Source organism: Neltuma alba, unplaced genomic scaffold (assembly GCF_004799145.2).
Source record: "Neltuma alba isolate B1F8T4 unplaced genomic scaffold, ASM479914v2 tig00004861_pilon, whole genome shotgun sequence".
Classification (NCBI taxonomy): Eukaryota; Viridiplantae; Streptophyta; class Magnoliopsida; order Fabales; family Fabaceae; genus Neltuma; species Neltuma alba.
In genome coordinates, this window is record NW_021633884.1 from 57669 (window position 1) to 85246 (window position 27578).

The 27578-nt window shown below is 31.9% G+C and overlaps 2 protein-coding genes and 1 long non-coding RNA gene across 3 annotated transcripts; all 3 read right to left on the reverse strand.

Annotated features, from left to right (window-relative positions):
- Window positions 1-434: 434 nt before the first annotated feature.
- LOC114745921 (uncharacterized) lies at window positions 435-25012 on the reverse strand. Its single transcript, XR_003740241.1, has 3 exons — window positions 24998-25012; window positions 4749-4751; window positions 435-814 (listed from the first exon to the last, which is right to left on the reverse strand). It is a non-coding gene; the product is annotated as an uncharacterized LOC114745921 (long non-coding RNA).
- On the reverse strand, window positions 4885-12851 carry LOC114745919 (beta-glucuronosyltransferase GlcAT14C). Its single transcript, XM_028934093.1, has 4 exons — window positions 12038-12851; window positions 10395-10470; window positions 7054-7169; window positions 4885-5722 (listed from the first exon to the last, which is right to left on the reverse strand). The coding sequence occupies exons 1-4, from the start codon at window positions 12588-12590 to the stop codon at window positions 5142-5144; spliced, it is 1326 nt and encodes a 441-aa protein (XP_028789926.1). The 5' UTR covers window positions 12591-12851; the 3' UTR covers window positions 4885-5141.
- LOC114745920 (kelch repeat-containing protein At3g27220) lies at window positions 14450-19899 on the reverse strand. Its single transcript, XM_028934094.1, has 7 exons — window positions 19569-19899; window positions 18786-18974; window positions 18286-18515; window positions 17127-17297; window positions 16311-16416; window positions 15872-16078; window positions 14450-14895 (listed from the first exon to the last, which is right to left on the reverse strand). The coding sequence occupies exons 1-7, from the start codon at window positions 19761-19763 to the stop codon at window positions 14725-14727; spliced, it is 1269 nt and encodes a 422-aa protein (XP_028789927.1). The 5' UTR covers window positions 19764-19899; the 3' UTR covers window positions 14450-14724.
- Window positions 25013-27578: the final 2566 nt, after the last annotated feature.

Genomic DNA, 27578 nt, shown 5'->3' on the forward strand with positions numbered 1-27578 from the left:
CAGACAATAAATTGGTGAACAAGTTTTGTGTATGGTCTTTTTAAGAATTTTAAATGGATGTTGTATTTTATTTTTTTTTATTGTTAAGTTTAAAATGATAGTACCATTTGAAATTTAAAAAAATAAAAAATTTAGTAACTTGATTAACTACAGTTCAATCATAGTTGGATTATTAACCTTTGAACAACTATTATGACCAGTTTAACGGTCAATTCGGTTTTCAGTATCTTAAATTTTATTCAATATTAACATTATTTATTCAACACAAAATGATGAGCATTGATAACAAATTCACTATTTTCAAGTTAAAAAATAATACCACTAATTTTTCAAATTTCGTACAGTATGGTACTGTGCATTCTTTATTTTTTAAAAAAAGAAATTTAATTTGTGAAAAATAAAGGATTTTTTTTTTTTCAAAGAGAAAGATAAAGATGAAGAAGGAGCCACGAGACTTGGTTTACATATGCTCCTTGAAATTCTCCATATATGTGAACGAATCGCGAAGGAGTATTTAATAAATTTCACATATGAGCCATACATCCATTTCCATCACTGGCTGAATAACACCTAAGCCATATATCGTCACCGCCTCTCTCTCTTCCTCTCCTATATATCTCTCCCCTCAAATCTCTCTCTTCTCCCTGTGTGTTCTATTTTAACCCCTAAATCTTTTTCTCTCGTTCTATTGACCCTCCATTGAAACCACAGATTCTTATGGTATCCCTTTGATCTCTCTCTCTCTCCCTCCCACATTTTCCTTTCCAACCAAAGCCCCTTCCGCACATCGATCTCTCTCTCTCTCTCTCTTCTCCTTCCACACATTTCTGTTCGGAATTTTTCAGAGGAACGCCGAGTTTCTGTGTCAGGTTATTGTTAGAGGCGGTTTGTTTTGTGATCAGTTGTTTGGATCTATTGAAAATGAAGCCGAGGATTTGTGAGTTGTGTAGCCAGGAGGCGTACCTGTATTGTGCCTCGGATTCTGCGTTTCTCTGCTGGAAATGTGACGCTAAGGTTCATGATGCTAATTTCTTAGTTGCTCGCCATATCCGGGAGGTTCTGTGTTGCGATTGCAAGTGTTTCGCAGGAAGACAGGTTTCCGGAAGCGTAGTGCCGCTTGAAACTATGTCCTGTCGGAATTGTTCGCCGGAGAAGCACTCCGATGAGGAGGATTGCCTGTCTTCGTCTTCCATGTCGGCTTGCGTGTCAAGCACGGAGTCCTGTGCTACAGGTCCGAAGAAGATTCGTCATCGGACGGAGACAGTGGCGTCGTCCGGTTCCGTTGCGGATGAGAGGTGCCCGGCGCAAGGGAAGAAGAAGAATCCTGGGCGGTGCGCGGCGGAGGAGGTATTCGTGAATTGGAGCAGAAAGTTAGGGTTAAATGGCAATTGCGTGGCGTCCTTGGCGTCGCAGGCGATGGGGAAACTAATGGCGGCGGTTCCGTTCAGAGTGGCGGTGGCGACGTCGTTTTGGTTCGGCCTGAGATATTGTGGCGACGGGCAGTTACGCACGGCTCAGAATTTGAGAAAGTTGGAGGAAATGTCGAAAGTGCCAGGCAAGGTGATCGTGGCGGCCGAGGAGAAGCTGACACGTGTCCTCAGACCCAAAAAAGCTAGGCGCGAATTCGAGGAAGGATGGGCCGAGTGCTAACCCTTCCTTGAAATCAACTTATTAATATTCTCTCTGGTTTTTTTTTCCTTATCATATCATTAAAAAAAAAGAGATTTGCAAAAACGGATCACTATTAAGCCTTTGATCTCTGAGTTTCTGTCCCTTTTGTTGTTTGATCTTAGTAAAATTAGTTCTGTTCTGTTCTAGGACAATCAACTTATTTAGTTTGAGAAAGTTGAATTTAAATTGTAGCTTATTATATCAAACAAATTAAATTCGCGCTATATAGGCTTTTGAATATCAAATTCAGCTAATTTGAATTGAGCCGAGCGTTTTGATAATAGTATGCTGATAAATGATTTTCTCTTTATTTCGAAAATGAAGATGATCAAAAGGAGCAGGCTTTGGGACAAATTGACATGTTAATAGTAGTCTATTATGAATCAAATTGAATGTTTTTTTTGGATAATAGTATGCTAATAAATAATTTTCCCTTTATTCCTGAATTTGAGCGTGGAGGAAATGGACAAATTGGCATGTTGGGGTAATGGATCCAAACAAAAGAGAGGGAAAAAAAAACAAGAAGAAAGGGAAATTAGGGACATGTTTCCTTGCAGAAAAAGACAAAGTGACATGAAAAAATGTGTTGAATTGAACATAGGAATGAGAATGAATGAAATGTCATAATCAAAATGCCATTGGTCTGTGTTTCGTCTACTCAGTTGTCCTTCAATAAAGACATACCAACAGTTCATGATTATGCCTTCACGTTTCTGGCCACTGCCTTACCTACTTGTTATTAACATTAACTAGCCTCTTGTACATTCCACAATACTATCAATCACTTATATTTAGTATAATTTTGTCCTTTAAATTTTAGTCATTTAATCTCTTTGATCCCTCCACGCTTAACTCTTTATATATACATATATATTATAATTAAATATGCACACACATACAAACATGTCAACGCTAAGTTGAAACTCGGAATCGCATCTAAGTATGACGAGTGGCGTTGCTGTTGAGATAACTTACATTTGACAAGTTATCCCAACTCATACTTCATAAGTTTATAGTATGTCACGGTTAGATATGAATTAATTAATGGCATTAATTAATATATAAATAAAGTTTTCAAATAAACTATCTTTACTTTATCTTCTCTCTAATCCTATATATAAGATATGAATAATCAAATTACATAGATAACAAAATTAGTTAAAACTGGTTGAATGTAATAAGCGTGTAAAAGAGTATTTTATTTTTCAAAAATACTCTTATTCATAAAAAGAATGAGCAAATAGGAAAAAAAGTGATAAGCAAGTGATATAATGACATACTCCTCCGCTTTTTGATATAATACCTATTTAATTAATTTGATTATATTAAGAAAGTTAGGTAAGTTAGTTAATTATAAAAAATATGACTTGTTTTTCCTAAAACATCATAATCATTTTTATTAATATCCTTTCTTCCTCACTTGATTATAGTTGAGGGAGTATCTATAGAGATAATTTAAGAAAAATTGACATACATATATATAATAAATAAGTCTTATATTTAAGGCTAAAATTAACTTAATAATTATGTCATATATTAAGAACCAAAGGAGTAACATGCAATTAACAAAAAGGCGAAAATAGGAACAAAAAAAAGAGAGATTAAAATTTTAGACATTCTTTAAGTATATAATATAAATAGGACCACATTTATCCTAAAAATTGTATCTGACGATGTATAAGGTTCAAAGATTAGGCGATTTTTTTTTTTTGTTTTAAAGTTAATTGGGGACCAATCATTTTGATATGGTACGGCTAACTATTGCTTTTCTCACACATAGCAAGGAAGGGGGTTAATCAGAAGAAGATGTGAGGTGTAAATGAGGCACTGAAAAGGGTGGGTGAATTGAATCTAACAGCAAAAGCAATTCTTACATTGTGGTTGGCGTTTAAAGCTTTTTTGAAAGTATCCAATAGGTGGGTTTGGAGGAAATTAAAAAAAACAATAAAAGAAAATATTATTAAGATTCTTTATGTCCCTCTGGGTAATTTAAACCACATCTTTTTATGACCTCAACAACTAATAAACCTCCCATTATTGGCTTAGCTGTCCTGCTTCATTCTTAACCATACGTTTGCCTTCTTAATTTGTACTCTTAGACTTGTGGTTACAGACTTGCTAACTGTTCATGTAATTAAACAGATCCATATATATGTGTGCGTGTCACAAAAAGCATAAATTGTTTTATTCTCTTTTACATTGCGTGTGGAAGACTTGGGTGTTTTATTAGCCACATATGAAACAAAAGGATCTCATTTTTACACTTGTTCTAATTAATCATTTGTGTCAAATTAAATGCGTTGCACTATTTCAATCATCAATCAAGCATCAACCTAAAAAATGGAAGTATTTGAGGACAAGAAAGGACACAATAATATTGCAAAGAAAATTAAAATTAAAAATGGTATTAAAAATTTCAAATAGGTTATTAGTTTTGGAAGATAAATTGGGTGAGATGTGAAAGTAATTACTACCTCCGGTCCTTAATATAAGACCTTGTTTGACTTTTATTTTGGTCCTAAATATAAGACCCCAATCCACTTTGTCTCTCATATTTATACATTTTTTTTCAAAGTAACCCTTCTAACAATGATAGTTCTAATCAACACGTTTGATTAGTAAGGATATTTTAGGAAAGACAACACCTATTTAGGACAAATAACTAACTCAACTTACTTCCTTAACCTTCTCAAATTAGTGAACTGGCTCTTATAATTAGGACCAGAGGTAGTAGTAGTTTAAAAATAAAAAATAATAGTAAAAATTTCAAACAGGTTATTAGTGTTTCTTATAAATTGGGAAAAAGTTCCCCATTAAAAATATTATTGAATCCAATAAATTTTTATACACAAAAAGTATTAATACTTTGCAAATTTTATAGTATCAATATTTTGATTTAAATCCTAAAATTTTTAACATGGGACTTATTTTAGCTTTCCCAAAGATTGTTGTTAAAATAGTACAACAAAGAGGAAAAGAGGAAAGGGGAGTGAAACTCAAGCGCGAATATGAGGTTTTCACCTCTCCCCCTTTATATATATTGTTCCTTATTATCCCTAGTAGGAGGAGATCTAAACTCGCTTTGATTTAAAAGTTTTTGGCATTAATTGTTGCTGTTTTTTCTATTATTATTGATAATCTTGAGAGAGTAAAGTTGAAATGTTTGAAACCAAAATGAAACAAAACAATATTGCACGTGCAAAGCAACAAGTAAATAAGAAACATGCATCATATTTTACTTTCAACATAAATTCCTGTATAAGTAATTGAATAAAACAATGAGAAGAAAAAGGAGGTTGGGGAAGCCAAATCCAACTATAAATGAATATGAATACTAATCTTCTCACTTCACTTCACAAAACTTCACAACATCTCATTGTTCAAACTTGTGAATACAAGTTTCAACAATTCCCCCTCTTTCCATGTTCAGATCAAAGACTCATCAAACTATGACTTTTCATTTAGATTATTCAAAGTTTTTGACATTGACTAGTACTATAATCCCTCCTAACAACTTCAGAAAGTAAAGTTTTAAGCTTGATACCATAAGGCCCAGGCTTTACGGCATCAGTATTAGCAGAGAACAACATTAAATCTTGAGGCTCTGAAGACGAAAAAGAAGAATCTATAATGGTGTCGTTACTACTAGTATTCTTATCATTTGTGTCTGGTTTTGATGAGCACCATTGTCCAGAAACAACACCAGAATAAGAAGGACATGTGTTGAGGATGAGATCATCAATCTTGTCAAGAACCAAATCATTGTGAGCAAAGGGACGAGCAAAGGCAGCCCCACTTTCCAACAAGGAATCATAGTGAGAGAGATCAAGGAATTGGGACTCAGAAGGGTCAGTGTCCCAGAGAGAGAACATGAGGAAGTTGTCAATGGAGGTGTTGTGGAAATCAATGGAGTTGCATAACAGTGTGTGGAAGTAGGACTCAATAGGGTAGACCATGTTGGTGAAGAACATTAGCAGCTTCCTAGGTAAGTTGTCCCATCCACTCACACAATAATCCATGAATGCTCTTGTGAATACCACCCATGGTGATCCTATATTATTACATTACATATCACATCACATCACTCACTAATCATTCATAGATTATATAAGCTATCAGAAGAATGACATCTTGTTAAGTCTCAAAAACTTAATTTAATAATGGATTAATAAATTTTTGGTTTTTGAAATTTGGGTCTATTTTAGTTTTGGTCATTCAATTTTTAAACCAGTTAGTGGTTGTAGTTCCTAAACTTCGTTCAAGTATAATAGTATTAAAATCTGTTGAAGTGTCATAAATGCTGTTAAAGTGGTTATGTGAACTTACCCGATTACACCTAATTGGATCTTATATGGATAATAGAAAAAAGAAAAAGAAAAACCTCTTGAAATGCAACGTGGAGAACAATTATAAAATGTGGATAGGTTCTCAAAACACAATGCAATGAACAACTTCTCAAAAGAACAATGAAGAAAAAAAAAAGAGCTAAACAACTGTGTTTTGAGGACCTATTCTTTTTTTTTCCCCTGTTATCCACGCAAGATTCAGCTATGTGTCATTTGGTAAGTCTACATCATTGTTTTAATACTACCTCTGATTCTAATTACAAGACCTTGTTTGTAGTCTACAAACGAGGTCTTATAATTAGGATCAGAGGTATTATTACATCTTAAAGGTTGAAAATTAGAATAAGTTGTAGATATCAATTCAGATGGCTGCAAATATGAGAGTGATAGCTGCAAATCAAGCATTTGAGTTTTTGTGACAATTGCAACTTTCAATGATTTATAATTGAGATTCCACTATTTGAAAGTATTTGAATCGATTTTTTAATTAATTTTTGAATAAAAAGTGCCAATAATCCTTTTGTTATCTATGATTGTACTATTTCATTAACTAAATCATTATATAGTGGTGACACTACTTTACACTTTATTTTTGCGAAACCTCTTAAACTTTAGATTATGTACAAAAAAAATTTTCCTAAATTTTTGTCTTCTATGGATAAATCCCATAAATTGCTCAACCATGCCAATAAAGTAACAAAATAATCAATGAAAAATAAGTTATCTAATTACATATATTTGAAAGTCTAAGTAGGTTTATAGAAAAATTGGAAAAAAAAATTCTCCATTGAAAATTTATTGGTAAGAAGGACTTGATAACATTTTTATATGAAGAAAATATCGGCACTCTAAAAATTTTGTGCAGATAAAGTACCGGTATTCTAATTTATCCTTACCAATAAAATTTTTAATCAAAAACCTTTCTTCTGTTCTTCTTAAGTTCATAGGTAAATTTTTAAAACCATGCAGATTATCCATACACAATCCAAAATTTAAGAGAATTATGATATCGTGTGTGTTGTGAAAGTTAACTGACCTCCAAATATGTTGAAAGTATCAGGTGGATCTCTAGACTCCACAGCAAAGAAAAGAGGGGTGCTGGTTTCATAATATAAACTGGGGTCCACCACTATTTGATTCAGATCTCTTTGCCTGCATCATCAAATCAAATCTTTTTCCATTATTTTGTAACCAATTTGATTCTATAATTCAGAATAAATAATCTAATTCCCTTCAGCTCAAAAAAAAAAAAATCTAATTCCCTCTTCGCTTATTTTTTATGGCCAGCTTGCTAGGTTGGTTGGCCCTTTTATGGTCAGGATAATGCCATGTGATTTGAGTGAATATGTGATTCATGGAAAATGAACCCAAAAAAAAAAAAAATCCTTGAAACAAACTTTTGTTTTGATTTTTATTAAAAATTGGTCCTTTTAATTCATATTGATTGTGTTCAACTAAGAGAGACTTAGCATTTATACTCTTATGACATAGACCACTACTAAAGATCTCAACAGACAGCATTTATATATGCATTAGGTAAAGGTCAGTGTTAAGCAACTTGAAAACTTTTTTTTTTAAATCTAATTTGAACAAACATGTACGTAAAGATGTCAACTTAAGTCTGAAACTTCGTCCAAACTTGACGGGTGGCACTATTATTAGGATACCTTGCCATTGACATTCAAAGTCTTTTTAGTACTTGACCACTAAGGAGCCTCTGTACATAAAGTTACCACCAATGCAAAACTTGAGTGGTTACAGAAGGTTTTGAACCCAAACCTAATAAGAGGTTAAGGTGTTATTTAATTTCTTACAATGAGACAATTACTTCTTTCAACTTGCATCAGTAAAACGATCAGCTTCAATAGCTTTTCACAGGAGAAATACCCTTTTGCCCCTTCTTCTATATTTCATTCTATGGCTTAGCAGATTTTGTAGATTTCATTTCACTCTGTATATACAAGAAACTTGCGCACTTAAAGGCCCCCCCCCCAATGAGAGTGAATTTTATGAGAATAGAGATAAATTTCAAAAACATATTTTCAAAAAAAAAATTTACTAATAGATTTGAAATCTCAGATATCTAGTCCTAGCTCCTTTTCCAATTTAAAAAATGATTTCACTTTTATTTTGTTAACGAAAGATACTCATTCAAATAAAAACAATTTCATAATAAAATTATTGTTCGGCAAACGTCATCTTTATTAGCTTCTTTTTAATGTTAACATCAAGTTGCTTCAGTGGTAGTGCCACCTGTCATGTTTGGATGAAATTCTATAGCTAGACATATTTATATATGTGCATGCATTTAAACTATATATATATATATATATATATATATATTATATTAGCTCTCTTTTGATAATAGGAGAAAAGATAGCACTTGGAGATGCGAATGTTTAATAGCACAAGACCACTGTAACACATATCTGACATAATTGTATGAATGATGCATCCTATTGTAAAATTTAAAATTTTATATTTTATAATAATATTGATAATGACGTGTCAATATCAATTGATTTTAATTCTACAGGTAAACAAAAAACAGTTTGGGAGTTGAAGGCACTTATTGTCAATCCAATATATGGGCAATTTTGATTGGAAGAAAATATTTGTGGACTAAATTGACATAATATCTTTGAAACATCCAATTGAAAGGATGAGAAAAAAACCAAAAGAAAGAAAGAAAAAATAGAATGGCGATATTATATGGATTAAATAATTGAGAAGACCGTTTTTAAAATTAAAATTTTTATTTTTTAAAATATCAAATTAACAAGAAAGTACTACATTAGGGACTGAGTCATTGATGTAGTAAAAAGAGCATAAATAAAAATGAAGGAAGAAGACTATATATCAAACGTGTTTTTTTATTTAAGAAAGAATTAGGAATAAGTGCGATAAAATAATAAATAAGAAAGATAATAATTAAGTATTTTAACTTGTCATATTTTTATTGAAAATTATATATTGAAACCTTAGAAGTTATATGATTTTTTTGAAAAATAATTTGAATATCCTAAAATGAAGATTTATATAAAGTATGAAGTGCTTCTGAGATAGAGAATCATGTAATAAATAAGAAAACTATTATTAATTATTTTGTCAACATCTTATATTTCAGATCAATTTTTTTTTTTGTAGAAAATTTCTTGTTTTATGAACCGATGAGTATGTTAATTAATTAGAAAGCGCAAACTTTTCACTTTAAAGAATATAATTTCTCTCTAAATCAAATTCAGATATCTTGTGAACTTTTATATAACTTGTTTAACACACCGACCTGATAAAGAAATATCAAACACGTGATTATGATACAAAGTCACATTTAAAAAAAGGTTTGCATGCTTATAATTTAATACTCCTCCGTCTCTTATTATAAGATCTACTTTTTTTGAATAGGTCTGTTCCTTTTTATAAGATCCTCTTTGAGTTTATCTGAGCATTTAATACATCATTACCTATTTTACTCTTAATTTAATGCATTTAATACATTCTCCTTCTTCATTTATCTCACTATTACTCTCTCACATTTACCTATTTATACATAGGGGTATATTTGGAAAAAAAATTGTATTTACTACATATTAATTGTTTTTAACTAATTTTAAATATTTTTTTAAACCTCATAATTTAGTTAAAAGGATTTTATAATAACGGACGGAGAGAGTACTAGCTTTAGCTATTCATGTTTTATTTGGACATTAGTCTTTTTTTTTTTTTAAACAACTTCATGGTATTCTAATCCAAATTCGAGTATTATTAGGTCTCAAATGCTTGTAGCATTCTTTTTATGTGATTTTTATTTTTAAAAATTCATATGACTTACAATCATATTTTAAAATTATTTGTTTTTTTCATTTGCCTTAATTTCAATTAGGGAATTATTCAATTTATGGATATTATAAATGCTTTCTGTTCATAATATAACTATGATTTAACCACCGAATGTAGATGAAAATAATAGCTAAAAATTTATATCATTAAATATGTAAAAAATTTATAAAAAATTTCAAATATACCTCATTAAAATTTAATACAGTACTACATTAATTCTAATGAATTAACTACTTATAAAATTTTAATTATACAAAAGACAAAAATTGGAAAAAAAATGCTCTAACTATTATGCTCATATTCTTGATCAAATCAAGCTTAAGAAAAAAAAATTTATATATAGAAGAGCATTTATGAGTTGGTAATAAACAGGTAAAGTAAGGCTATCTGCTCAAACCTAAAAGAGTGAAAAGCCAAAATTGATAGGCTATTTCAACCACTATAATTGTGATAATGATGTTTTTAATTAATGAAACATAATAACTTAATGCACATGATTATGGGAAGAAACCTGACCTTACTTCAAGGATTACTTACTCTTTCCTGATGGTCTTGTTTGTGAAATGAATGAAGTTCAGATCTTTTGGTAAGAAAGTAAAAGCATGCAGAATATCTGCACAAATGGAAAAGCAAGTTTTAACTAATTGTGCCACTTTAGTCAAAGTTCATTAATTCATGGAGCCTATCGGTCTTAAATGACACTGATTCAGAGTAATTAAGGGCCAGTCTAAGAAAAAAGTTTTTACCCAAAATACTACCTGATCTCATTAATATCAGAGTTAGTTATAATGAATTTTATTTTAAATATAATGTCATTAATATCAGAATTAGTTATAATAAATTTTATTTTAAATATAATGTCTCGGTTTACTTTATCTACCAAATTTATAATATTTTTAAAAATATATTCTTATTAATTGTCAGGGGTTTCCTAATAAATAGTTCCATCACATGATTAATGAAGATAATTTAGAAAAATAAACACATATTTGTTACACTTGATCAACTCAACTAATTTATTTAATTTACCTAAATTAGTTATCTAACTCTTACATTAAGTATTAAAGACAGTACTAGTGGATAGAAATATTATTGTAAAGACTATCACTTTTTATTACAAGGTAGGTTTATCATCAGCTTTCTTAATTTACATGGATAAAGTAACTTTGAAATGAACTGTTTATGACCAAAGTTTCTTCTGCAAAGAATTTATAACGAGGATAGTTTTACCAAAAAACGGAATAGTAGTGATAGCGAAGAGGACCTATATTATGATTTAATCTTTCGGTACTTCCTCCGTTTTCAAACAACAGTAGTGAGGAGTTAGTTACTTTCCAACAATTTTCATCTTAGAATTCTAATACAACATTAATTAATTTTTGACCATTTTATCCTTCAACAATAACAATTATAATTAATGAAATTAAAGCTTTTACCTAGAAATAATAGATAATAATGTTATACTACCTCCAGTTCTTAATATAAGAGCTTGTTTAACTTTCAATTTAGTCCTAAATATAAGACCTCAATCCACTTTTTATTTTCTATTTATCTATTTTTTTTCAAAATAGTTCTTATAGTTTGCACATGTTAAATGTTTCATCAAATAGTAGTTCTAGCTAATACACATAATTAGTAAAGGTATTCTACGAAAAGTAATTTTTATTTATTACAAATAACTAACTTAACTAATTTTTTTAATCTTCTTAAATTAGTCAACTAGGTTTTATATTAAGGACCGAAGGTTGTAGTAAAGACTAATGATTTTTTTTTTTATTATTACAATGCAGGTTTATCAGCTTTCTTAATTTACATGTATAACTTAAAAGCAAAAGTGCACTTTAATCATCTAATTTTATTATAAATTTTAATTTAGTTCCTTAATTTTATACCCATACCAATGCTATTATTATTCAGCAGCAATTGTCTCTTTTTATTATATTTTTTTGGACACAGAAAACATTTATACCCACAAAATCACTTTCTTTATTCTGTTTTTTCCATCATTTCTTTCCATTCAATATGCCAAAAAGAACCCTTAGATCTGAACATAACTGCCCAAACAAGGAAGAAGCCAATCTAATATTTCTAACAATCAATTTCTCATGAACTTATAAACAAACCAAACATTGAAAAAAAAGAAGCAAAATTCATAAGCCAATAACATTAATCAAACTCACCATCCTGAGTCATAAGAGGATAATCTGAAGCACTCAAGGTGATCAACCAATCCCAATCCGCATTGAGTTTCAGAAGCAGAGCAGCAGCATGAAGAATAGCAGAAAGACCCGAAGATCCCATCCTATTGATGGCATAGCTCTTCCCAATCACATCAACATTCCCAAATGCCTCAAACAATTTGAAGGATTGAACTGCTTGAGCCAAATCCAATCTCTCAGAATCAGATGAGGAATCATCAAGTTGAAGCAAATAGCGATTTCTGGGATGATATATGGCTTTCAATAATCTCATCATCTTCTTGCTCTCTCCTTTAGTCCCACAAATCCAATATGCAAGAACTGGAGGGTACCCTTTTCCTTTTGATATTACCCTCTTTGAATTAAAGTTCTGCAATTTATTGACTGTAACAGAAGAAGAAGAAGAGGAAGAAGAAGAAGTAACTTTTGGTATATTGAATCTTGAAGCTGTTATGATCAGCAGAATACTCACTGCAATAGTGAGAAGACAGAGACTGTAATTCAATCCTCTGCATGGGAATTTGATTGTTCTCATTGAATTGGGATTTTTTGTTTTTCTGGGGATTTAAACGAAAGTTGAAAGATTGATCAGAATGAGATGGATATTGGGCTGTGAGGAAGAAGAGAAAATACAGATTATGATGGAATGTAGCGAGAATGAAGATGGGAGATTTTAAGATACATTGAAGGAAGAAGATGGAGGAGAATTATGAGTTTATGGATAAATGATTCAAGTTGAAGGGACTAAAGTAAGGTGAAAAATCAGTGTGAAGAAGGTCAGACTGAGAGAGGAAAAAGGTGGGGGATGTTGAAGCTTGTACCTAACGTTTGAAAACTTGAACTTCAAGATAACAAAAAGTATCTGAGCTTTTTCTTTTTCTTTAGAAAAAAGGCTAAAACACTAACAATCAGTAAAGAGGAGGGAGTTTCAATGGTCAAATTTGTATAATTTGAACTCTCCGGGGGCATTCTGTGTCTATAGTGCGATTTAGTAAAGAAAATGTCTGATGCACTCTTTCAAGTTCCACACCATTGCATATCTAGCCCTTCAGTTTTGTCATATTTATAACACAAGTAAGCTTACTGATTATGCTAAAATTTTGGGTATCTCTCTATTTAAAGCTACAAGGTTTGGTTTCTTCAGGTAAGATAATTAAGCTGCCATTGCTATTTTCATAATATGATTCAGCAGGGATGGAGGGTGATACTTTGCATATAGATCTGTGAACAAATTTCATGCATTTCATCACACAGAAAGCATCATAATTACATTTATTGACAAAAAAAAAAGAAGCATCATATCACATGAAACCTCATAAATAACATTGGGTGACTCCATCTGTACCAACACCAGCACAATAATTACAGCCCTGTTATGTGTTTTTCTTCCTAGGATCTTCCTCTATTTCAATGGTGCTCCAATAAAGAATGTCTGAAGAATAAATCATACTCCTTCCCGTCTTTAATTTTTGCAAATATTGAAAAAAATTAGTTGTTAGTTATTTGTCATCAATTACCTTTTTAAATTATTTGTATTAAAAACTACCCATTTGATGGAAAATTTATACATGTAAAAAACAAAGTAAATTAGGATTTTATATTTAAGAATAAAAAAAGTAATATTTACTATTTGTATGCGTATTTACAGGCTTTTTTCGGTTGTACAGCTCTTTAACTATGTTGAGAGAGAAAGAATTAGTAATATCAATATCTACATAAAATATAAAAACTTTAGGACAAAACTTATTGACCGGCACGCCCTTCTTGTAAAGTTCATTCCGTCTGCTAAATAGGGCCATTATTTTTCCCTTTCATTTTTTCTCTTAACAAAAACGAGGCTATCATTGCACTATCATATAATTGAATTGAACAGGTATTAGAAAGAAGGTGGGGGGGGGGGGGGGGGAATCATGTCCAAATTACACATACTATTATGAGTGTCTATGCTTCCATCATATAGAATAAAGTGCATCTTTAGTCTTACACTAAATTCTATTAAAAGATAATTTTGGTCATTTTTAACATCAAACCAAAGACACCACGAAGCAATCACTCGACATAAAATAAATATTTGTTAAAAGACATCTTGCTGTAAACATATCATTTTTGTTCATATTTAGAATTTAGCGAAGGGCAATTTCTATTGGATTTAACCCACTGGTCAACGTAGCAGTAGTTTAAATTTTTCAGAATAAGTTATCCTTTACAACTTTAGTTGACTGAACTTGTACCGAAGAGTTTACCTAATTGAACTCTTCTAAACCTCCCATGCTAAGCTTTGATAATATAAAAATTTGACCATTGAGATAAATAAACAACTAACTTTTCAAAAATTTAATCATTACAATAACAATCATGCATACCTAACCTGAATATATCTTCTACCCACCGTAATTTCAAATGGACGGAAGCAAGAGATCATATTCACAAAATTGTTATATTGACATTGATGTTTCCTTGGGATAAACACCATCAGACTAAAATATAAGGGAATGAACTGTAACGAACTGAGAATACAACAATAAATAAACACCCAGAGGCCAAAAAGAATAAGTGCTTCACTTCCCTTTTGTTAGGAGAAAGCATAGGCTACAGAGCTAGAAACAGTATACGACAAAGAATGATAATGCATCAAAGTGAAAGAAGATTCCATAATCAATCGGAAATGATCACGAGTTCAATTTCAACTTTGTTCTCCACATGTCTCCAATGACCTTTTTAGGAGAGGGATCATCTGGCCCCTTGTCTCGCTGTCCTGAAGTAAAGTATAGCCATCCATGCCAAAATCCAACTAAAGTGGTTTTCACACGGTAAGGTAATTTCCCAATCACTGACCACTTCTGCAAAACAGATAACACAATGCAATTAAACAAAAACTGACAACAGACTATGATGCTCCCCAGCTTGCAATTAGAGTCTAAGGTTGTTGTCTCTCTCTGCAGAATACAAACCTAGGACAAGTACAGGTACCCTAAAACTATATTTAAACAAAACAGGTGCTGTAATAAGTACACTCAAGTTTATTTAAACAAAAGCTGACAACAGAGCATGATGGTCTGCCATTTGCAAGCTAGATTATAAGCTTGTTGTCTCTATCTGTAGAATGCAAACCTAAGACAAGCACAGGTATCCTAAAATTATATTAAAACAAAAATATGTACTCTAATAAGTACACCTCAATATAATAACATAAAGCAGATAACCAGCTGATTTGGGAAACAACTTCACACCCCAAAAAAAAAAAAAAATCAATAAATATAGGCCTTCCATTCTTTTAACAGTCGGAATTCAACTTCAAAATTTTCATTTCTTGTGTGGCCTCATCATTCTTTTAACAGTCGGAATCCTCTAATGTTGTATTACAATTCTTCTCTCCATAATTAATTCATTTAATCCCCTCTAAAGACACCTTAAAATGCTAACCGTATCCATTGCAGTCTTCTGAATGACCACAAGGGATCCGTGTCGTTCCTTTAAATGACTTTATAAGCAGTGCATAGGGAGCCAAAAAAATTACAAATTTTGGTATAAAATAATGTAAATTTAGGAGTCTAGTATATATTCTAGATTCAAGGGGGAAAACCATGGCACAAAAGCAAAAAGAGTTTTCTTGGCTGGTCCCAATAGTCAGGCTCTAGTGCCGGAGGAAAATGCCCAAAAAATATAAAATGGGCACGGAACAGATGAAGCAATATATGCATTGGTAACAAAATATTAACACATATGCAGACACTAAATACATTGGTCACAAAATATCAACACATATGCAGACACTAAATATATTTCCTAAGTGCTCTACAAGAGAGAAATCAGTACCAGAGTATTCAAATTAAACTGCATTACTTCTCCGTTTAAAACCATCTTCTTGGTTATAGGGTGCTTCTCTGTTGTGCCTCCAACAATAACTATAGAATTGTTCACAACCACCCAAGCAAATTCAATATGTGAGTTCGGTTTTGGCATGGGAGGTAGCACTTTCCACTTCATCTCATCATCCAGCATGTAAACATCAGTATACACCACCTGAGACAGCAATATAAAATGAATCAGTGAGCCAAACTATGTGGATGGACGGCAACGTGGTTAATTGCAGTTTATAATGATTGAACATTACAAGGAGGTCAATCATGTATAGTATCCATTCTATTTGGAGAACAGGAAGAAACAAGCCAATACATGCACTGGGTTTACCAATTATCACTGTAAGACCAAATGGGGAGGGGGGGGGGGAAGAAGAGTTTTACCCATGGCTTACCTCTGGCCTGCGTGAACACTTGAAAATAGGTGAGCCAGGTTTGGCCATAAAATCACCTTCTTGACCACCAATAACATAAAGACGATCATCAACCACGACACAAGCCCTGAAAGAAGAGAAGAGAGGAGGGAGCTAAAAACCTGTAGATGATATATGCATATTGCATTGACATGTTACAATGTCAACAAACCTAGACTAGTTCGACTCAAAAGAGATTTGGCCAAAAAACACTCAAAAGAGATATCTGTTTTTTCCAATTTCCAAATTCCAAATTCTATAACCCACCTATCTCTTGAAAGAATATAAAAAAATTGACTCTTTAATGCCATACATTTGACGGCACCTTAGAGCATACAAGTCAGTCGAACCACATTATTAGTAAAAAGATATAAAATGACAATTTGAGTTGAAATTGGCAGCATAAGATTTTTTGGATAATTTAAAAATTTCAGGTACGCATAGCAATTAAGCTCTACTAACTATAAGGTCATGATTCATGATCTCCAAGACTGCCTAAGAGGGCAAGATGGCCCAAAATTATTAAGACGTAGCTATTCTACTAGACATCGTAAATAAATTGTGATTAGGAAAGATCATCAAGAAAAAAGTGATATTCTTCTTCTTCTTCTTCTTCTACTACTACTACTACTACTTCTTATCAGTTTGGAAAATAAATATTGTAATTTATAAGTTCCAATTGATACCTTTTATATTAACTATAACAAAAAAGACTACCACTAATGTCTATATACTTGCTGCTGAACACATCATATCAGTTCCATCAAATTTGTAAGAGACAATTCATAATTCATGAACCTGTGAGGTCCACCACGGGGAATGGGTATCTCAGTTCTCCACTCCTTCTCCAATGGTTTGCCATCCTTTACAGCAAGACTCCAGTGCTCTAATCCAGGTGTATGTCGATTCTCCTTGCTGCCACCCATGACATGCAGTCTACCCCTCCAAAGTTGAGTTGCCGGCGCATACCTGAATATAGCATAGTTAAAACCTCCATCCAAAGATGATACAAGGAAGAAAAAAGAAATATGTTGGGAAATCTGCCCATATCTCGCCCCATATCTTCGAGAATTTATTCCTGATCTCTGGGGATTAAAGTCAGCTTCTTATTGGTGTGGTTTAATCCCATTTTATGGCCTACTGTCAGTATCTACCTATGGACTACATGTAGTCCAGGACACCACAGGCAAGATGGTAGCCATATGCCTTAATATATTATATCTCATTCTTTTTTTGGTTAATGCATGAAATCAGATTCTGCTAACTGATTTTTCTACAAATTATGTACATAGCTTGCTCTGAACCGAAAAAAGTTAGATCACTGAAACACAGCTAATGTAATGATAACCTCTTAATGAGTTTCTTTATTTGAACTCATAAACTATCTATGCCTAAGGATCCAGTTTATCATCAATAAAAATTCTAGCATATGTATGATTTTAAGAGAGATCGAGATTTTGAATCCTCTCTTTCATGAGGGTTAAACTTATGAAGTACTTGTCAAAGCACCTTAACCATCCCCGCGGAAACCCAACACCAAACCTACTACCAGCAGAGACATTAAAAAGCATAATAAAACTATCAAAGCGTATACTGCTTTCAAAGCTACTCCTTCTACTTCAAAAAAATAGGCCTTTCAAGTTTTAAGGTATCTACACACAGATCAAGAAATGCAATTAATACATAAAAATATTGACTACATTCATTAACATACCTAAATCCCTAAAGCTTAATAAATGCTCTTTGAAATTGCTGGAGTACATACGTGTATATTATGGAAATATGTTAATGAATGCTGCTTTGAACTTCTAAAAGAACATATAAAATGAAAAGACTTATATTTTGATGCAGAGGACATATTATATCTTAGGTGACAAATTCAAAACATGTCAATTTCCAAGGAAGATCAATAAACTATTGCGGCTTATCACATGCATATGTACCAGACAATACATACCTAGGGACTGGTAGAGGAGGCAGATCCTGCCATTGCTTAGTTTCAGTGTCAAGCACAAACGTATGAGCTGTAGGCCCACGGCACTGTGGGCCATATTGACCAGTGACTATATAAATGTATCTTCCATCAGTTACCATTCCTAAATGCGAATGTGCCATCTCTTTAGGCATGTCAAATCTTCCTCCCCAAGTATTATCAGTAAAATTGTATATATCAACATGTGAATGTACCTTAAAATATGCAACCAAATAGAAACAATCAGATGTCTAAGTCATAAACTAACTAAACAGCACAATTTCATAAAACACGATTAGGTTATACCAACTATAAGTAGTTCAACATGTGGTTATCAAGTTGGCTCAAATCCAAACATATGAAGAAACAAAGCAGTAAATAGTGGAAGGTTTGTATGACTCCATTAGCTTGAATGGCACTAAGGTCTAAATTCTTAAGATGAATTAAAATAAATCAGACTCGAATGATCTGCAAATGGTTCTTACATAGTCAATTGTGCCATACCCAGCAAAAACATAAAGAAGATTTTTAATCTGTATAGCTGCTCCATCAAGACGTGGCACAGGTGCGGTTGCCCGTTTTTCCCATTTTAATTCTGGAGCAGGCAAATCAGCGTAAGCTGCTGCTAGGACTCTTCCAGAGGCAGCATCCTTCCCATTGTTGTCATCTTTTCTCTGTATTAAACATAAATATTGATAAGAAAGCTAGCAAAATTTCTTCACTTAAACCATCCATAACTTCAGCTTTTGTTAACGAATACACAAAATAAAATTACAACAGCGTTGCCTTCATGATAAAAATTCTAGTCAATCCTTCAACATAAAACAAGATTATGTTCTTATTAACGATAAATCAAATTCAATGGCAACCAGGTGAACACTATAATGTACAAAAATATGCTGATAGATTTCAGTTAGTTTCCAATGATCCATAAAGGCTAGTTCTATCAACCTCCCGAAGATTTTTAGCTTTTCAGACATCTCAAGAATGCGTCTAATAAAGATATTGCTAATATCTATGCTTATGTCTGACGCGTACTTCTATTCTCTTTCCGCAAGAAACCGAGCAATTCTAGTTCATCATAATCACCTAAAAGCAATGGACATAGCTGGCACAAGATTATTCATTCATATCTCATAGTAAGAAAAAATCCCATCGGGACTAGGTAAACCTGCTGCCCATTTTCCTAAATGGGTCAACCCTCCAACATCAACAATAAAAATTAAAAGAGAAATGAGGACAAAAAGAGGAAAAAACATCATACCAACCTCGTTCTGGTTTTCTTTACTAATGGCGGTATTGGATACAACTATTTTGGTGGAGGCAGAATCTTTAGAGGTCCAATTAGAGGCCAAAGTAGAGGAGGAAGCCCAGAGAAAGTCAGCGATAAGAGCGAATCCGAGAAGGCAAATGCATATCACCACCAACTTGGCCGAACCAAGCTTCGCCGATGGCCTTACCATTTCACATGGAAAATAAAAGACCTCACTGAGATTGCGGACTCAAAAATTGCTCTCTAGACAGAAAAGATTGAATCGAAGCTCGCTGCCAGCTCCAAAGATCTAAGCGAAAGCGAGCTTTCACCGACATAGATCTTGAGGACCCGGTTCCCTGTCATTCGCAGTTCATATAGATTTTGGTTTTCCTCCCTTTTCTGGTTTTCTTTTTTTTAATATTATAATTTTAAATTTTTTCACATTATTTATAATTTATATTTTAAAAGATTAATATGCATAACCCCTTTTGTTACTTAATATATTTTCATATAGAGAACATTTTTTATTAAATTAATCGGAAAATGCCTTCTAGTAGTGGCGTAAATAGGACAAATCCTATATAAATACCATTTGAATTCTAAAATTCCAGGTTGGTCATTGCAATTTCACAAAAGACAAATAGATCTATAGGTATTAAATTGGGATTTACAAATTTTAACAAGTTACCTTAATATCCTTTTTGTCATCTATTTTTATCTTCTCTCTCACTTCATGTTGAGAGAGCTCTTCTCTCTCTCTTCAGATCCTCTTCTCCTTCAAAGGGCGGCTGAACTGAAAGGTTGGGCATGAATTGTCAAAGTGTTCAGTGAAGAAGAAGAAGATGTGGTCTCTCCTATAGTGTTCTAGTATGCTCCTAATGAATATTTCATAATGCTTAGAATTTGAGAGTTGGTACTTCCGGTCTTTTATCTTTGGGAAAATGACAATAAAATACCACCTGAATTTCAAAAAGACAAATAAGGGACCTGAATAAGCAAAATGACAAATAGGGCACTGGGTACCAATTTGGAATATAGATTTTCGACCAAAAGACCGAATTGCCCTGATTGTCTCTGAACATTGAGCAGTGTATTCATGCGATAGAGAAAGGGAGAAACTGATTTCCTTTTACGAAACTAAATCCAAGTTCCTGTAGTCACCAAAAAGGATTTTTTGAAATCACGTTGCCGTCGTCGTAGGAGTAGATTGCCATCGCTGAATTTGGTTACCATCGCTGAAATACATTGCCCTGTCTGAAATAACTTGTACCCCCTGAAATTGTCGTCGTCGAAGAGGTCGCTGAAGTATTTGAATTATTCATGAGTGAGTAGAAGTTGATGGCGGGATTTGGATTATTCATTTTTGTGGCTGTTTCATGGTGAAATAGGAACAGGATTATTGCATTTGAGGGTTCATATTCAGTATTTGGTGAATGATGAAGCAGAAATCAGAAAATAGTCGCAAGCAATTACGTAATGTAATTGCTGTCATATGTTTGCTGGTTTTTGGTAAATCCCATTCCGTGAATGGTAAATTTTAATATACATGTAGTTAATTATGAAACTTAATAGTTCAATGTTTATTGTGATGTACTTCAGGTGCACGTTCACTGAATGATTTATTTATGCTTACAAGTTGCTCTTCCGGTGAAAACAGGTTTACAAAACCCATTGAAGAAGTGGTCACTTTCACTATAAAAGTTGTAAATCCCATTATGTGTTTTGTAAAATTCAGCGTGAAATTTTATTGGTGGTGAAAAGTAAGTTACTCATCCCCCGAAAATATATTGCAAAATCTATTAACAAAGCGGTCACTTTTATCACAAAAGTTGTAAATCCCAGCATATGTTTTATAAAATTCAACGTGAAATTTTATTGGTTTTTAGAAACAAGTTACCTATCCCCTGAAAACAGGTTACAAAAGCCATTTAAGAAGTAGTCATTTTCACTATAAAAGTTGTAAATCTCACTGTGTGTTTTGTAAAATTCAATGTGAAATTTTATTGGTTTTTAGAAACAAGTTGCTCATCCCCTAAAAAGAGGTTGCAAAACCCATTTAAGAAGTGATCATTTTCACTAATAAAGTTGTAAATCTCACTACATGTTTTGTAAAATTCAACATATAATTTTATTGGTTTTTATAAACAAGTTGCCAATCCCTTGAAAACATGTTGCAAAACCCATTGAAGAAGTGATCATTTTCATTATGAAAGTTGTAAATCTCACTATGTGTTTTGTCAAATTCGTGAAATTTTATTGATTTTTAGAAACAAGTTGCTCATCCCCTGAAAAGAAGTTGCAAAATTCATTTAAGAAGTGGTAATTTTCACTACAAAAGTTGTAAATATTACTCTATGTTTTGTAAAATTCAGCATAGAATTTTATTGGTTTTTAGAAACAAGTTGCCAATCCCTTGAAAACATGTTACAAAACCCATTGAAGAAGTGATCATTTTCACTACGAAAGTTGTAAATCTCACTATGTGTTTTGTCAAATTTAGTATGAAATTTTATTAGTTTTTAGAAACAAGCTGCCCATCTCCTGAAAACAAGTTACAAAACCCATTGAATAAGTGGTCATTTTTACTACGGAAGTTGTAAATCCCACTATACGTTTTGTCAAATTTAGCGTGAAATTTTATTAGTTTTTACAAACAAGTTATTTATCTCCTGAAAACAGGTTGCAAAACCATTAACAAAGTAGTCACTTTCACTACAAAAGTTGTAAATCACAATATGTATTTTGTAAAATTCATAATTAACTACATGTATAGTAAAATTTACCATTCACATAGTGGGATTTACCATTCACGTAGTGGGATTTACCAAAAACCAGCAGGCATATGACAGCAGTTACGTAACGTAATTGCTTGTCATTGTTTTCTGATTTCCACTTCATCTTCCCCGCAGGTTCACTCCCTCTCTTACTACAAATCCTCTTTCCCACAACCAAAACCCACCAAATCAACAATCTCTACAGAATGGTGATGCGAAGGAGTAAGATAATAGCATTTCCAACATTCTTCTTTCCTTCTTCCCGCATTTCATCACCGTCGGTCTTCCTCTCTCCTTTCTCTCACTGCGTCGCTTTCTTCCTCTCTCTTTTCTCTCACTTTCAGACAGGGCATTTTGGTCTTTTGGCCAAAAATCTGAATTCCAGATTAGTACCCAGTCCCCTATATGTCATTTTGCTTATTCAGGTCCCTTATTTGTCTTTTTGGAATTCAGGTGGTATTTTATTGTCATTTTCCCTTTATCTTTCCTTCTCAATCTCATCACCAACACTATGAGAGAGAGAGAAATAAAGTTTAGAGAAGAAGCAAAAAAAAAAAAGGAAGAGAGAGAGAGAGAGGAAGAAAAAGCACTCATAGAATCAGGGCATTTTTATGCAAGGTTTGAGAATATATTGATTAACTTTCTACTATCATCTAATAAAGTTCATTCTCAAAGTCCATTATTTCGTTAGTTTCCATTTTCTGGTATGTTCTATTACATGGGAATGAGTAATAAATTTTATTACCTAAGTAGTAAATTTCGATACTTGAGTAGTAAATAGCTCTATTGGTTTGTGGTGAAATGATAACACTTAAGATGTGGATGACTATATTTGTATTAGTAATAACAACTTTTCCATAAAGCCAAGGAGATTGACTTGTTAGTGAAATTGAACTCATTTGTTAATGGAACTGATCTTGTTATGGTAATGACTACATTGTTGTGAAGTGCTTCAATTTGCTAAATATTTCATGCTCTCCCATTATTCCATATGATTGGGTTACAATTTATAGAGTCCGGATGAGAGAAATATCTGGTTACAATCAATCAGTCATAAATTACAGATATTGCAATATCACAATAAATCAGGAAATATATATTCTAGCTAATATCATGGGTAATTAATAGAGAGAATTAAGGGAGATAATCAGGGGCTTTCTAACATGAAGCAAATTAACTTAAGTGGGTTGTGGGATTTACTACACTTCGTAATGGAATTGACTATGTTTCTTTTGATAATGATTAGATTATTGTGAAGAAAATATAGTATAGTGAATAACCATAAAGTAGTGTTTTTGCAGGAGGGAAAAATGGTATTAGAAGAAGAGCTAAGCAAAGAAGTGAAGAGTGGATGCATATTGTTTCGAAAAGAATTTCACAGGTCAAGAAAGAAGTTTAAGAAGAGTGTTGTACACACAAATGCATCATCCAACTATTGTTATGATATTTGACTTATGATTGTAGATGGAATTTGTTTACAAAAATATATTTAATCACTATTATTGCACATTTATTGATAACAAGTGCAAATTATGTTTACCTTTGGGTGTCATTATAATAAAGGTAGCTTTTAACAACATTTACGAAGTGATTGACAACTTTCAAAATGAATATACCAATTTCCATTATGTGTTTTACAATCTCTTTATTTGTAACTATTTCCAATCTATTTACACACAATTTTACTAAACAAATAACAAGAATAACAACTTGTGAAATAAAAGCGACCATTTACATAAAGAGTTTTACAATTTGTTATAAGCTATTTGTAGTCAGTTTTGCAAAACAAGTAAAAAGAATCACAACTTGCATAATATAGGTTGCCATTTGCATGAGGGGATTTACACCTTATTTATTTACAACTATTTTTAATGCTTTTGCCCACAATTTTGTTAAATATGTAACGAGAATAACAATTTACAAAATAAAAGTGACCATTTGTTCAATGAGTTTTGCAACCTATTTCAACCAACGTGTTAGTTTGTGAAAATATTCAACCCTTTTTCTTTTTCTTACTCCAAGGGCGTATTAGTCATTCTATCAAAATCTGCAAATCTCAAATTCATATATTATGCCTATTTGGTCATTTTATTTATTTGGATCATTTTTTTGTCTTTTTCAATTTCAGTGAGTATTTTTTTTGCATTTTCCCTAAAACAAACGTGGGTAAGAAAGTCCACTCCACTAAACTAAAATATCCCCTTTGAATTGCACCGTGGTGTTCAACCCTTTTTTTTTTGGCAATAAAGAAAAGAGAAAAGTAAAAGAAAAAATACATCCACACCACATATGTACAAGACACAAAAATTTCTGTGCAAAGTAATACTGTCCAGCCTGAAATTTAGATTGTCTTGGTCATTTTTATAAAATCGTAACTAAGTTTTTCTGAATATTTAATATGTTTTTACCATTTTGCTCCTAATTAATTTTTATACATTTCATATTTTCTCTCATCACTACTTTATTTCTCTCTCTTACTTGTCCCCTTATAAATAAGGATATACTTAAAAGAAAAAAAATTTATTTCTTACATATTTACTCCTCCGGTCCTTAATATAAGACCCATTTAACTAATTTGATTATATTAAAGAAGTTAGGTAAGTTAGTTAATTATAATAAATGTGACACGTTTTTTCTAAAATACCATAATCATCTTCCTTAATACCACCTCTCTCTTCTACTTGATTATGGTTGAGGGAGTATTCATAGGGGTAATTTAGAGAAAATTGATAAATGAAAAATGGGTCTTATATTTAGGATCAAAACCAACTCAATAATTGGGTCCTATATTAAGGACCGGAGGAGTATTATTTTTAATTAATTTTAACTATTTTTTTAAATCATATAATCTAATTATCAGATTCTTATAAAAAAAACTCGAAAAAAATAAACAATAAAGAACTGTTAAAATAGGCTGACCTACCCGAAAGGGCTTGCCAGTGGCAATTGAAAGTAGGCCTGAAAAATTCCCATATCATAAAACTGCTATGTTATTGAAGCTTCGCCCTTGAACAAGTGAGCTCAGCCTGGACCTACAGGGTTTCATGTCATTGTACTACTTCCGGTCCTAATTATAAGACCCAATTGGCTTATTTGAGAAGATTAAGGAAGTAAGTTAAGTTAGTTATTTGTAATAAATAAGTGTTGTCATTCCTAAAATATCCTTGCTAATTAAGTGTATTGGCTAGAACTATCATTGTTAGAAGGATTATTTTGGAAAAAAATGTATAAATATGAGAGACAAAATGGATTGGGGTCTTATAATTAGGACCAAACAAAAAGTCAAATGGAGTCTTATATTAAGGACCGGAGGTAGTATTAAATTTCAACTTTTTTTCAGTCATTTTGAAGTATCTAAAAGTAAAATAATGAAGGGTAAATATTATTAGTGATCCTTACAAGTTAATTCAATTTGGTTTTTAACTCGGTTTTGATGTCATTTAATTAAATTTCAACTCTTTTCAACCATTGTGAAGAATCTAAAAGTAAAACAATGAATGGTTGATATATTATCAATCTTCAATTCAATTTTGATTTTGATTTTTATAGTTTTGAATTATTGATTTTAGTCCCTATATTTTCATAAAGACTTGGTTTAAATTTAAGTATAGGGACCAAAACTAAAATTCGTTAAAAACACGGGGGTTACTTATTAAGCTCATATCATAAATTATAAAACTGTAGGAACTAAAACTAACAATTCGAAACTATAGATATCATAACTAAAATTTGATCAAATTATAATAACTAACAATGGTATTAATCCAACAATGAATCTCCCAAATTTTTAATTCAAATTATAAATATTGGTAAAATAAATTGTCAAGCTATTGTCAAAATTTTCAAAACTAATACAAATCCAACCTCTAACACTAATAAAATATTATCCAATCTTAAAATGGACCAAAAGCAAATAAAGTAGACAAATCATAAAGATAAAAACTAAGTAAATAAAGCATAGAACCACCATAGCAACATCAACACGCACTACTAAAATTTTTGGAATAAAATTGAATGTTTTTTATAGTTTGATTGTTTACTGCATTATTTGGTTGCTAAAAGTTGCTATCCGTTTTAGTTCAATGCAGAGTGTTGACCCAAATATATTTTATTCTCTTATTAAGAAAATAAAATTAGAAATATGAATCAAACATGATCTTGAATTCTACCTTAACTATTGCAAGGATAAAACTCACGGACCCTTGTAATGAGAATAAAAAAGTACATTTTCTACGTTTTTTTTTTTGGGGCCATTTATTTTCTACGTATATAAATAGTTGTTAAAACACACTAGGAATAAGGGGAAAAATTCTACACCCTTTGATATATTTGTTGACCCAACATACCAACAAATTCATATTCATAAATACTACCTCTGCTTATTAATATAAGACCTTTTTTTACTTTTATTTTGGTCTTAAATATAATTTCCCAATCCACTTTGTCTTTCATATTTATACTTTTTTTTTTCAACGTAATCTTTCTAACAATGATAGTTTTAGTTAATACATTTAATTAACAAAGATATTTTAGGAAAAACAATATCTATTTAGAACAAATATCTAACTCAACTTACTTCCTTAATCTCCTCAAATTAATCAATTGATTCTTATAATTAGGACCAAAAGTTAGTATATTGCTAAAATAAGATTAGAGCAAAAAATGATTGAAAGTAAAACTATTGCTCCTGCTACTTCTCATGTCTTACAAAAATTGTTGACAAAATATATTTACATCTGACAGATATGCTTCACATTTTAAATATGAAATTTGAATTGCCTCCATCCACATAATTAAATGCATTTGGAAAAATACGAACATAAAAACAAATGATGACGAGGAGTTATAACCCCACACACAATCACCTATTTTTATCACTTTTTCTTCAAACATATAAATACATAAACACAAGACACCACTTTTTCAATTCTAATAATCCACTTTAAAATAAAACAACCACTGAGATTAGTTAATAAAATTATACAACCATGAAAGTGACACAACTGAGAGCAGAGAAGGAAGTTGTATCAGAAGGAGGAAATGGAAAAGAGTTGGTAATACCAATTATTATGGAGATCACGATGGGGATGACAAGGACGACGACGATGACGACTCCTTTGACCTTAGCTCACTATGGAAGACTAGCTATATGGTCGCACGATGTCATTTCTATGAGCAAGTAACTTTTCATATTGCAAATATCACCAAACACAGCTGACTTTTTTCACAGCATCAAACATAGCGTTAGC